We start from the raw sequence: 13,180 nt of genomic DNA, 5'->3' as shown, positions 1-13,180 counted from the left end.
TGTTTTAGGTTTGAATAGGGGCTCCTCGCCCCCCCGGGAGTTCGAATACCCCTGACCATGTGCGTCCATAGCACTTTCCTTCTGGATAGTTTCTCTAGGGCTGTTAAGTGAATTTAGGTTCGACTTCTATTTAGCGCTATTGGTATCTCGCTTGGCAGCACATTTGTTTCCATCGAACCACCTACACAATGTTTCGCCCGTGAAAGTTCATCCAAAAGGGCACACGCCGACTATAACACGCTTGGGCTCTTGCGTCGAGGTACGCCGACAACCTTATTAATGGCGTTATGGCGGCTCTAGGGTCAATGGATTAAACTTTATATGAGCTCAGAGGGCTCGGACTATGTCCTGCTTCTTTCATTTTGTTACTATCTCAGGTAGGTCCAGTTATTCCTTACTCGCTTTCCTCTCGTTTTCTTTCCTGGTTATCCGCTTTCGTTCGCTCCAGCTTTGAGATTCTCACATAGTCTTCTAGGTCGTGCTGCCGAGAACGCAATATCCGATATGGCTTCGCTTCTGCTATCTAGGAATGGCACGTCTTCATTACCGGCTCCATCCCCTAGGCCGCTTGCTGGCACAGTTACTGCCGTGATTTTACCATTCGCTGCTATTACCATTCTAGCATGTTTCATCAGTATGTGCTTTATTTTTTATTACTTCTTGTACGGAAGGACATCAGTGCGCTAATAATGGATATAGCACAACGGGCGCTTGCCGTAAAGGCATGGTCGCGTCTACCGCTTGTTACCTTAGGTGCGTTTAACTGCCTAGATCATTACTCTACAGCCGGGTATCATATACAGATAGCTGACCTGAGACATTCTTTTCCCTAGTGGTCTTCGCAATTTATGTTGATTCCTGGGCCTTCGTGTCCGGGTCGAGTATTGTTGACTACGGCATAGGCGTCGACTCGAACATTGGCGTCTGCTCAGCGGCCATTTTGCTGTGCTTATTCTTCTATATAACGACTAAAGTCTGTCCAATTCTCTTCCCCATCCTTTTACTAGTATATTGAATTAACACGAGACCAGATTGTGAGAATGGAACCCATTATAAATTCGGAAAATCTCCTATGCTTACGTTTCTACTTGGGCAGTTAATCTATATTTTCCAGGTCGAAAAAGCTGTATGTGCATGAATTAATCCGCTTCCGCTGAATTAGATCTAGGATCTCACCAAGATGAATTAGTTCCTCATTCAGGGTGGCACGCAACGACGGGTCGAGTCTAAGCTCTATATCTTCAATTTGTTTGGCGTGCTCAGTAAGTTTATGCCTATTGCCAGTTGACTAAGAACAAGTCTCGCTTACTTTTTAATAGCTATATTTGTGGTTATATGTATTTTGACTTTCGTCTAGTAAGTCTGGAAAAGGAGCCTTGTAACGCATGAAGAGTTTGTTACTCAACTAACCACCACCTAACAGTCGTACAACGCAAATTAACAAGGGACGGTGTATCATTGGAATAGAGAAGCAGGCCCTGATACCTCTCATCGTACTCGAGACTGCGGCAAATGTATGTTACATTGGTGTCCTTCTCATTCATAAAGGATCAGGGCTAAAGGATGAAATAGGTTTATATCATGGCGCTATTCTTGAACCCGGTCTGGAGTAAGACTTCTATGTTATTCATATTCCACATTCATACATCGGGTTTCGCTACGTATAAGCTGCCTTGGCTAACTCTCCTATTATCACTTGCTAGATATCTACTCGCTCAAGGGCACTTCTCGTGGACCGCCCACCCACCCTGCTCTACGCCCGGCAGCAATACGGACCTTCGTTGGCGCTCTACTTACTACTACCTCAACCATAGTGTAAGTTCTCCCTTATACAGAATCATAACTATTGTATAAGTCCCGGGAACAAGAGCTAAGGAAAGTACTGCTTGAAGAAACCTTACGGTTCTTATGGTGCTCAACGGCGAGCCTGGCTGGATTTTCCTCGCGTGTTGTAATGCGGATAGTAAGTCAACCCTTTCTTTTTTGCGATTATTGTTTGCTGTCCAAGCATGCTTCGACTCATGCAGCGTAGAGCGGGCGGCATATATCCCCTGGTCTACTTGCTTTTATCCGCGGGAGACCAAAATAACAAACCTTGAGTAACCAGCCGACTAACCAGTTACCAGTCTTATTCTCCACGTTGATTATCCAATGGGTCACATCACGCGACGATGATAATACCATTACCTCTTCATCCCCTACTTCTAACCCCCCCGATAGCCAAGCCAAGTATCGTCCGTCCCCGCGCGCACCATCGGTTCCTGGACGGCGCAGCCAGAAACTCGCCATCTCGCGGCCGCTGAAAACGACTAGCACCTCACAGTACGAACATCTATTCGGGGAAATCGAGCCCGAGACCGAGACCGACATCGTGAGTGCGAGCAGCTTGTCTAAGCACAAGGCCGGGTCCTCGCGCTCTGACGAGGATAACGACGGTTTCCACACCTCTTTCTTCCACGACGGCCCAGAGGGCGATATCTGCGATGGCGCTAGGAACGAGAGAGCAACCAGTAGCATCTGGACAAGCCCAACACCACCATCTGCACGAGCGGACGCAAGGGCGGACGACCGAGCTTCAAGTAAATCGCATACTTCTGCCCAACCCCCCACGCACGAAGGCCCCTCTGTCATCTCGGCGGCGGTGGCCACGGACCTGGAGCGGATACGCCGGTATCGGAGCCGGCGGACGAATTGGACCTCCACTTCCGCCACGACCTCGACGCCACCGCCGCCGCCGACGTCTACATCGATAATGTCAAGGTCGCACAGCCCCGCACCAGTACCACGAGCATCGCGATCACGAGCAGCAGCGCGCGGGAGCGTGCGCAGTGTGCGCGAGTACTACCTTAGCCGGCTGGACTTCGAAGATGGAGGGGACGCGGGGTCGCGATGGCACGAGCTTATCCAAGCTGAAGAAGAGGGGCGCGGGGAGGACGGCGAGATGGTGGGTTGGATCTAGGTAATTAATTTGGAAACGCGACAGGAAAAAAAAAAAATTTAGCCATCAGTCAGTCAGTCAGTCAGTCAGTCAGTCAGCGAAAAGACAAAAAGGGGGTACCTAGGCGAAAGCATGTGATGTATGTGATGGCCGCGGTAACGCCCGCATAGGTAATTCGGAACCAAAAAACATGTGCGCGGCGGCATAGTTGGCAGAACAGAGGGGAAAGTCGGTGTTTTAGATCATGGTTGGCAACCTGCATCTATCTATAAGAATTTCGCATGACCTGGTTCCGTGTTTATATTATTATAGTTATAGTCTCGGGGTTATATCTGTTAGGTAGCTAAGGTAGGTCTAGGTAGTTATAGTAATGTCCAATGGTTCGCATATAAATCGCGCGGGTGAAGGGAACCCAACAGTAGAGTCCTCCTTTACCTATCTTGTTCCCCTTGTTCCCCTATGAGTTCGGGATTACGTCACGATACCCCAACATTCTACTTGGGCATCTCAATTGAAGAGATATTTTAATTTAAACCCTTAAACAATTTGTTTAAATTATGGGATTGATTCGTTAGCAAAGCATAGCTCAACTACTTAACCTAGGTAGGTAGACTATGTAGTTTACATACAGCCATAGGACACATTACACCTGCGAGACGATAATACAATTATATGCTACTGCAACACAATACTTGAATGAATTTCAATTCGTTGTTATTCGTATCTTCATGAATCTGCATTGATCCTAAGATATCCTTTCGCGCATGTTTACAACCGAATAAAGCAAAGCAGATCCAGATGGATATCCAGCGACTCAACCGGTGTAAAAACCAGTCGAATTATGTACAAAGAAGTGAAATGCCGACGTTTTGTATTCCCTCGCAATGCAAAATCCCTTACCCCTAAACCTAAACCCCACTTAAAACAAAAGTGATAAAGTAGAAACGGTATCTTTCGAAGGAATTGCCTTAGATACCTGCGAAGATTTTGCCGAATGAGCTCAAGTCTGTCGCCGAAGACATGAGGCTGCCTTCGTTCACCATGAAATACGAGTACTTCTCGACGAAACTAAACTCGTCGCTGTCCAGTCCCTGGGTGACGGATGTCATGAATTGGTCGATGTCGCCATCCGTTGCCGCGAACTCGGTAACCCAGACGGGTTTGCCCTGGCAAGCGTCGTAAACCTTCTTGATGTGGTCCAGGAAGAGGCTCGCGCCGTCATCGCCTCCGGGTCCGTACCAATGAGCAGCGCAGAAGTCAACTTGGCATTGGCCGTCACACGCATCGAAGAACTGGTTAAGCCAGTCGATACCCATTCCTGAGCTATCGCTGCTGGAAATGGCCGGTGAGCTGATCTTGACTCTGCCAGCATACTTGTTCATGAATTGCTTGTGAGCGGTCGCAGCATCCTGGGGAGACAAGTTAGCTTGACTAGAGATATCAGGCTCGTTGAAGCTGAGGAAACTGTCGGATCCTGAGGCAATAGCGGCTTCGGCCTTCTCATCCCAGTTGCTAGAGTGGTCCGAAGCGGGAGACCAGAGCATAGGGTAGTAAGAAATCTTGGCTTGTAATCCACCGGAGTCAGATCCCCAGTTGTACGCCCATGAGATTTTGTCAGTCTGGCCCACCAAAGCGCTAACAAGGTTTGGGTCGTTGTACGCGGCACCTCGCTTGCTGACTGTAGAAGCAGCAGACGACGAGGGAACAGCGGCAGCAGACGACGAGGAAGCAGCAGACGACGAGGGAACAACAGACAACGAGAGAACAGCAGACAACGAGAGAACAGGAGCCTCCGTTGACGCGGGTGGTGCGGGATCAGCTGGGGTCTGTGTCTCAGCCGGAGTAGCCTCGGAAGAAGTTGTAGGCGGGGCAGCCTCGGAAGAAGTTGTAGACGGAGGAGGAGCCTCAGACGAACTCGGAGAAGGGGGAATCTCAGAAGAGCTTGGGGCAGGAGAACTCTCCGCTGGAGTAGACTCAGGTGCAGGGCTCTCAGCAGGGGAACTCTCTGGAGCGGGAGTCTCAGGCGCAGGAGCCTCGGCAGATGTGCTTGACGGCGGTAGAGGGTTCTCAGAGGTAGGGTCCGCTGAAGGGGAACTCTCGACCGCGGGAGCCTCAACAGGAGCCGCAACGATCGAAGGAGACTCAACGACTGGCGCTTCAGTGGGTTGATGACCGGCAATGACAGTGTGGGTCACCCATTCAGTAACGACGACGACGTCAGTGTATGCGTATACGATGTCCTTCTTGGGGTGCTTGTGGCGATGAATAGGGCCAGCGCAGACCTCCTGAACTGAGGCTGCAGCGGCAAGCGCCAAAATGCTAAGCTTGGCATGCATCTTGGTCGATTTTCGTGATGGTAATGATTGCTGATGATGTGCTATATGGTATTCTTAGTGTAGTCAATTTCACTAGTTATGTAAGTTATGCTCCGTATTCTTTCGAGAATTGTTGCTGCGATTTCCGTTCAAGGAGTGTTAAGGTGCCAGCAGTCCAGTCAAAGGAGGGAAGAGACGTATCAGATGATACTGTCAGAAATGAATGAAATTGTCGAAGGGGTTCTGTACGCGCTGCGTATTGGGGTGTACCGGCGACGAGACGGGAAGCAGGTCGTGCAGTCTATCAAAGACGCAGAAGGAATGATGCGAGTTTGATGAGAGATCAGTTGCACCCTTGGACAATAAATATTGGTTGTAGTTGCGGCCGTGAGTGTGCGACGTTTGACGGAGGACAACACACAGAGCGTAGCTATTGAAGGTAGGCAACTATCAACTCAAGGCCAGTCACAACTAGGTGAGGCAAGTAGGTCGAGCTGGCGACCTTTTAGAGGAAATTTACACGAAGGGAGAAATGAATGTACGGGGGTAAAGAAAAGGAGCGGTGATTCTCGATGGAGATAACCGAGATGGAAAATAACGGTGCTGAGTGAAAAAAGAATGGATAAAGGGTCCGTGGTTGGAGTTTTATGTTGCTGACGGCTACGAGGAAGTAACGAGTGTGTGTGTGTAAGTGTGTACCTGCAGGTTCATCCAGCAATCGGGATGCCTGTGGGGCAAAGGGGGGGGAAGACAAGGAGCTCCTTCCACTTTCTAGTGGCTAGACTCTCCTGGCCAGCCGCTAACCGGGGTAGTTAGCGTCTTTTTAGCTGCAGGAGATGCTATTTAGGGCCGGACTAAGCGCCAAGACTGGAAAGAATCGTACCAAGTATCGTCCCGTGCACTAAAAGATCTCTTGGAAAGTCAATCCGATTAGCGCAAACCGATTCAAAGTTGACGGGTTTGTACCCAAGTACTAAGATGCGAAGCACCTGTCCGCCAGTTCAGACGGAAAGTCAGCCAAACCCGTGGCTTCCTATTGGCGCTTTTGGGACAATATTGAATTGATGACAGGTACGTACATGTAGGTACCTAACATACATACATGTGCCCACAATACATCATGCAGGTACGTCTACTAGGCGGTTGGTTGGGTACATTCCCACTCACTGTTAAAGGCTATCATAGTGTAGTTGAAAGTGCGCAACTTGGTAGCTTCTGATATAACGCATCAAACAAAATTCAAACATATGTCCTCCTTATTCCTGGGCATTCACTTCCAGATTCACTTTATCAACAGCCTCATGCTTCATGCTAAATATACTTTATCAGCCTTCTATGAAGGGAAGGTTCGGAGAGGAAGTGTTTAATGTTTCCTATTGCGCCATGTTTACGAGGACTATCAAACAAATCTGCCAAGCGCAGGAAATCCACCAATCAAAAAACAGAGCCACCCGACTTTCGGTTATAATAACAGGTCAGACGTAGCGCATGCAGGTACCGCTGCTAGAGCTGCAGGAACAAGGCACGCATACCTAAACAGACCGCTTAACATGAGGAGCGATGGGCTCATAGTGGGAGGAATTCAGGGGCTGTTAGAGATCCGTGGGTTAGTATAGCCTTGTATTTTTCTATCAAATTCAACCTTGAAAGTACTCCATAATACAACCCAGCATCCCTGCAACAATCATTCCTCCTATCCAACTTCTTGATTCGTTCTAGAATTCGTCGCAAATACATACCCGTAGGAAGATGAATATTGTTACAAATACATTGTATCCCAGTTCACAACCTACTTCAAAACAATATCAGCTATCATGTTATCGGTACCGAGTTCCTTTTCCAAATTAACATACCTACCTTTTAGTTAATCTACAGAACGGAAGGGAAAGAAGACAAACGGACGCGCCCACCAACTGGAACAATGCGCGCTCTTTTCAATAAACACGATGGCGGTCTCAAGTACAGGAAATGTATATACAGGTTCAGTACTTTCCAACCCTGATTCGATACGATTCGATCCACGTGTGAGCTATGAGTGGTTGGTTGGTTGTGGCAGCCCGACCGAGAGGCTGCTTTTGCGCTATTCCGCTCTTCTCCTCATCCCGGCGCCACCGTTTCTGCTTATGCCTTGCTTCCCTTCGAGTTTAGCGTCTTACGTGGACAACATGCTGTGTACCGGCCACCTGGTGATCAACGCAGGCCTTGTATATAATTGACGAGAGAGAATGAAGAAATGTTGCCCTACATACAATGACGTGGTTGTGAGACGGGAGCGAAATTACTCCCCAAGTAATATCGCTACGAGTAATTGCAGCACAGCGTTACAATGCGTTGCGGTACAACTCTGGCGGGAAACGGCATCAGAAGGTATTATATTATTATGGGCTTCCATGCCCACAGGCCCATATGTTCCGCTCCCCAAGTTTCTGTGCCCCTTGTCCGTTGTAACGGCACATCAAAGCTTGGCTTTTCCTCCCTTCGGATACTAATCGGGCGATCTTTAATATTAATAGCCACCACGAATTGAGTCGGGCAACAATAGGCTATTGCGACGTCGACATAATCCAAAATCCACAGCTGGACGCTTTTCAACGAGGAAGTGTTTGCTGGTGGCTGGTTTCTGCCAGCGTCGAAGCAAGCCTATCTACAAAGAAAAGAAGCTAGATTACTTTACGAGAGACATGTGGCTCGGACTGGCAACCTATCAGATTTCAGGGACAATGGCCAAATTTGGCTGCGCTGACTAGGCAATCTGTTGATGCATGGGAGTGTAAGGGGTGTAAAATGGTGAAATTTCACGGAAATAATCCTCATCCAGTGCAAGCCATGTGTAAGGAGATATTTAGACACGTCACTCAATAATATAATAACTTAGTGACGGGCTACTCATTGGGCAGGGAGTCGAGAACATAGAGAACTATATACCTTCATACTGGCACTCGTCGAAGACGTAAATATAGGCGCTGTTTGTTAGTGGGCTTGTTCTAAACCGTTTGAATGAAGAACAAATTAAATCGATAGGATTAGGTAGGTAGTTACATATCTCGGCGAATACTTCGCGGGAGTGTCCGAGCCGCATTATGAATCTCGGTACGTACCCTAGAATGATTATCGTGGGTTTCTGACCACCATGATTCATGTTGTGGGTTGTCATGATAGTTTTCACGATCATATAGTTATCCTAGATAGCAACTGGAAGCTACCTCATACGTACCTATGTACCTAAAATGCCTGACTTACCTGAGGTATGCTGAAAGCTACCTAGGTACGTATCACATGATACGCGTAACAAAGCTCTCCTTCCATCTTGTGTAACCATTTTTCCTAGCAATCAAACCATCTTTTAGATAGGTGCATTGACCAGTCTTATCGTAGAAATGATAAGCTATTTTTAATCAAGCCTTTGTCACTGGGAAAGTAGTTGAGTGCAGGTACGTACGTGCTCTTTCTCAAATGGTTTGTTTCTGCTATTGTTTACGAACAAAAAAACTAAGCAAGAACAATAGTTGTTATAACAACCTTCTGATACAAAGCTTTCGCGCGTAAAACTACAAATACTCCAATCGGTTCTTCAAATCATCTACCTAAATCTTTTCACCTTTTTTTTTCCAACCGACTCCATCAACTTTCCCAGAGGGCTCCATTCTTCTCCGTTCATCAATCTGAGCAATATCCGGCCCCGCATTACCTACAGGATCACCGTTCCGTCGGGTGCAACCAATACTACACATCGATTTCGGTCCGCCCAATTCCGATGTCTTCCTATAGCGAACACTCGTGCTCAAGTTGCAACTCGGATGCCGAGTCGGTATCTTCTTCAGTCCTCTACGTCGAGCAGGAACCATTCGACACATTTAAAAATCGAGTCCTTGACTTGGCTCTTCACAAAATCTGGCCCGATGCGACAGCGGATGAGATCATCATAGAGCGTATGCTCGGAGGTGGATTTAACCGCATCATTGGCCTGTCTCGGCATACAGCTCAACAACCCGACAATGATGTCCAATACATTCTGCGCATTCCCCGCGAGAGAGATGAGCCATTAGACAGCCAAGTTGATACTCTACGATATTTACATGAACGTTACAACATTCCGGCCCCAAAGGTCATCAGCTTCGACCACACAGACGACAATGAGCTCAATTCTAGATACATGATCCAGAATCGCATCACCGGAGAAACCCTGTTATCATCTTATCCAAGCCTTACCCATGAAGAGCGATGCAGGGTCGCATGGGAACTTGGTCATGTTTATTCTGAACTATTATCCACTAAGAGTGCAACATCCACCATTTTGGTGCCGCCTGAAGAAGAGTAAGTACCCCTTGAATCAATGACACAATAGTGTATAGAGCTAACAATTACCAGAGATATTCGAGATCCTCCTATACCCCAAGATATCGGTAAGATGCTTCTCGATATCTTCCAGAGTCAGAAGGCTGCCGAGTTAGAAGCCCGGCCGCGTTCCATCATCAGACCCGAGCTTCTTGATCAGTTCTGCAAGATGACCTCTGGTTTAGCCAAGGATGGTTGGTTTGAGGACTGTCACATCTCTTTAGCACACCTAGACATGGAGCCGCGCAACATACTGGTGAATCCAACGTCTGATACTGAACTACCGATCATCTCCGCAATTCTAGATTGGGACAGCGCCATCTTCGCTCCTCAATTCATGTGCTGCACGCCGCCACTATGGCTATGGGCATGGTCAGATTACGAAGAGCAGGACGAGCGTACAGTAAATGACATACCACCCACACCAGAAGGACGCCAGTTGAAACAGCTCTTTGAGGAGGCAGCCGGTAAAGAATATATTCGGTTTGCTTGTCAACCGATTTATCGGTTTGCGAGACAGCTTGTTCGCTTCGCCGTCCAGGGTTTATTATCCAATGAAGACTACAATGAAGCCAGAAATATGCTGCGAGAGTGGGAGGACTTCTGTGATGAAACTTGTTCTGATGAACCAAGCAATGTTTTCGATGAATCAAGCAATGATTCCGATGAATCAAGCAATGATTCCGATGGTGAGGAGGACGAAGATTCGGACACAGAAGAGGAGACCACTATAGAACAGTATGTGCCGATTGTCACCAAGGCAGCTGAGAGTTACACTATAGAACAGTATGTGCCGATTGTCACCAAGGCAGCTGAGAGTTACACTATGCAAGACTATGGTACTACTACTTGGTCTGCTGAGGATGCCACTATACGGCAAGATGAGAACACCACGGCTTGGCAACATTAGAATATTCTCGTCCGTTAGTTTAAGTATTTCTGTTTAGGAAGATGAGTATTTGGAAGTCTAGGGTGAGAGCATTAGTGGGTTGGGGATACGGCAATCCATCAATATCGATGGCGAAGTACCCATGGGACTTGTACTTTAGTTATCCAAAGATCCAAACAATATAAATAGACATACCCCCTAATAATCCCATTGTATTAAAAGAAGTGCTATTTTGCTATAAACATCCAAATTAAAAACCCATGTAGAGATCATATCATATTTTCCCCTCCAAGACTTATATAGGTACGTTTATATACGTAGCTTAACGGGAAGGCCTAGGATTAATATGATGATATTCATTAGATCATACGCGTATCACTGTGGATTTAAACAGTATCAAGAACGCGTCTAAAACTTCCAATAATGTCATGACCCAATCACGCTGGAATATATACTAATGAGGTGAGGATATTTCTTGGAGAGATCTATATACGAATGGAGGCTATACCATGCAGGAGGTTCAGCTCATGCTCAATGATATATATATTCTTAAGCACAAGTGTACAATTATCTACCACGAGCCATGTCTCTTTGCTTTCCTCATGATCGCTATCCCTACCCTAATGACATCACCAGTTGCATTACCCTTGGAAACCCATACTTATTTATCCCCTTCCCATTACTATGAGTACGCTGACGGCTGGCTACCACGATACCACCTGCTGCTGCTGATGAGGCCTGCATTACGGGCCTAACAATTTACTGTATGAATCATAACAGTCAACCATTAGCGTGCGTAGGGCACATCAGAAGCACGATTGTTTACCTAGACATTAAGTCATGAAAATAAAGCCCTTACTCATGTAGAAAACTAGGAACAAAGGGTATCCAAAAAAAAAAAAAAAAAAATGAATTGCTATAAAAAGCAGCTGTCAAGTGCTGCCAGTCCAACTGCCCCTTTATTGCATTGTTACATGACTCCTTAACAACGACATCTAGGTCAAAACACGTACATGATAAAGAAACTTCAACCATGTTTGCCAACGGTATGCCTTTCTACGAACAATACCTTTCGAGGATGTTTGTTATCATACAGCTCATGACAATTCACGTACCTGTGAACTAGCTTATTGTTACGTTCAAAATAATTTGTTATGCCAAGTATTTAACAATGGGCTGCGTACTCTGCTCAATGTAAATATTCCTAGAGAGTTCATCATACAAACCTCGGTTCCAATAGCTTCACACAATTCAAACCTGAGATACCACAGAGAAGCATACTCCTAAGCCTCTTACAAAGCCTACTTCCCCTCGACTATCCTCACGCGACTTACCTCGTCGTTACCACGTCGATCAACTCGATCTTCGATCACCAACAAGGTACGGAGTAATTTATTATTGATACACCTACTTACTACATTCCCCCATCTAACTCCATACGGTTATTTAGTCTTCACCATGCCGAAAGATTTCAAAAGAAGTACCCGCCATCACTGCCCCTTGAAGAACGGGAGCAAGGGCAACTGTCGTCGTCTGAATGGCTACTGCTCAGCCCATCAGATCAAGTGTATGCAGCACTCAACGATCCACCTCCGGGGCGAGCCCTGCATGGATTGTCAGGTAAGTTAATTTCTACACGCTGAGCGTCATTTAAGTTGTCATACTAATATCTGGATTGTAGAGAGAAGCACAACGGATGGCAGAAGAAGCAGCTAACGCTTCCGCGGATACAAAGGACGAGAGCAAGTCCAAGAACAAGAAAGTAAAGAAGTAATCTGGTTATGCTGGATGCGGTCGTTGTCTTTTGCTATTTGGTTCAGTTGGGTGGTCGAGCCGGCCCAATGGTTGTAATTAGTTTTTCACGAGTTACGCCACAATACCCAATAAACGAGACTCGATAAAAACCGAACCGAACACGTTGGTAGGACATCCAGGGTTCGATTTCGACGAGAGCTATGAGGTAAGGGTGATTAACAGTAATCCTCTCTAATTTCTAGGCTTCACCCGTGTCGAATATCGTAGATGTGCCCTCTTCCCGAAGACCTACTTAACGCATACGCAGTAAAGGCATCATACTAGTGACGGCTATATCTAAGATTGTAACTCAAGTATATATATATTATTATATATATACATGTAAGTGTGCTTCGGTTTCTAAAAACTTCTCGCCATCGTTCGCGGTTGCTTAGATACTGAGAGCATGACCCCTATTCTAGGTAGGGATTGTATTATAGCTTAGAAAAAAACGAAAAAAAAAAAAAAATAACCGGCTTTTTCATTATTCAACTAGATTGTTATGTGGATCCTTAACAACAGTGACTCAGGCACTCATTGTAATGAGGCAGTCGCTGCCTGCGATTGTACGCATATATAAACAATAGCTAGATCCTAATCCTGTAATCCTAATAATAGCCAATACAACAACAATGTCACCATAATCCAGGGAATCACAATAGTATTTCTAGGGAGATACTATGGGACTACTGACGTTACACAGGGACGAATTTGGTATTATGTAGCTATTGCCCACTATACTTTTAAGGTAGTTACGCGGAACTAGAAAACACACCTTATAGATGGCTGTGTTATTTAACCTTAAGTAGCTGTTTGACTAACCGTTGGTGTCACATAAGACTTAGAGGAATAATCTAACAGCACTGTTATTATCTCTTCGAGAAGCTTTGAAGCAGCCCACCCCCCTTT

The 13,180-nt window shown here is 46.3% G+C and overlaps 4 protein-coding genes across 4 annotated transcripts; 3 read left to right on the top strand and 1 right to left on the bottom strand.

Annotated features, from left to right (window-relative positions):
• Nucleotides 1–504: 504 nt before the first annotated feature.
• F5Y00DRAFT_265233 (uncharacterized protein) lies at nt 505–2,959 on the top strand (the record flags this gene model as incomplete). Its single annotated transcript, XM_048011772.1, has 11 exons — nt 505–634; nt 700–753; nt 834–973; nt 1,097–1,126; nt 1,190–1,262; nt 1,320–1,356; nt 1,424–1,514; nt 1,573–1,609; nt 1,704–1,815; nt 1,893–1,963; nt 2,127–2,959. The coding sequence occupies 11 exons, from the start codon at nt 505–507 to the stop codon at nt 2,957–2,959; spliced, it is 1,608 nt and encodes a 535-aa protein (XP_047861681.1).
• A 668-nt stretch (nt 2,960–3,627) lies between these two features.
• F5Y00DRAFT_245561 (glycosyl hydrolase catalytic core-domain-containing protein) lies at nt 3,628–5,931 on the bottom strand. The gene has a single exon (XM_048008979.1). The coding sequence runs from the start codon at nt 5,272–5,274 to the stop codon at nt 3,907–3,909; it is 1,368 nt and encodes a 455-aa protein (XP_047861680.1). The 5' UTR covers nt 5,275–5,931; the 3' UTR covers nt 3,628–3,906.
• A 2,881-nt stretch (nt 5,932–8,812) lies between these two features.
• F5Y00DRAFT_162459 (uncharacterized protein) lies at nt 8,813–10,547 on the top strand. Its single transcript, XM_048004725.1, has 2 exons — nt 8,813–9,567; nt 9,622–10,547. Exons 1-2 carry the CDS (start codon nt 9,008–9,010, stop codon nt 10,496–10,498), a joined length of 1,437 nt encoding a protein of 478 aa, XP_047861679.1. The 5' UTR covers nt 8,813–9,007; the 3' UTR covers nt 10,499–10,547.
• Nucleotides 10,548–11,935: 1,388 nt separating this feature from the next.
• F5Y00DRAFT_265230 (uncharacterized protein) lies at nt 11,936–12,251 on the top strand (the record flags this gene model as incomplete). The annotated part of the gene is made up of 2 exons (XM_048011771.1): nt 11,936–12,097; nt 12,159–12,251. The coding sequence occupies 2 exons, from the start codon at nt 11,936–11,938 to the stop codon at nt 12,249–12,251; spliced, it is 255 nt and encodes an 84-aa protein (XP_047861678.1).
• Between the last annotated feature and the right edge of the window lie 929 nt (nt 12,252–13,180).

This window comes from Daldinia vernicosa (assembly GCF_022497035.1).
Source record: "Daldinia vernicosa strain CBS 139.73 unplaced genomic scaffold F5Y00scaffold_52, whole genome shotgun sequence".
Taxonomy (NCBI): domain Eukaryota; kingdom Fungi; phylum Ascomycota; class Sordariomycetes; order Xylariales; family Hypoxylaceae; genus Daldinia; species Daldinia vernicosa.
The sequence above is the reverse complement of the archived record's forward strand: the minus strand, read 5'-3'. Positions and strand labels throughout refer to the sequence as shown.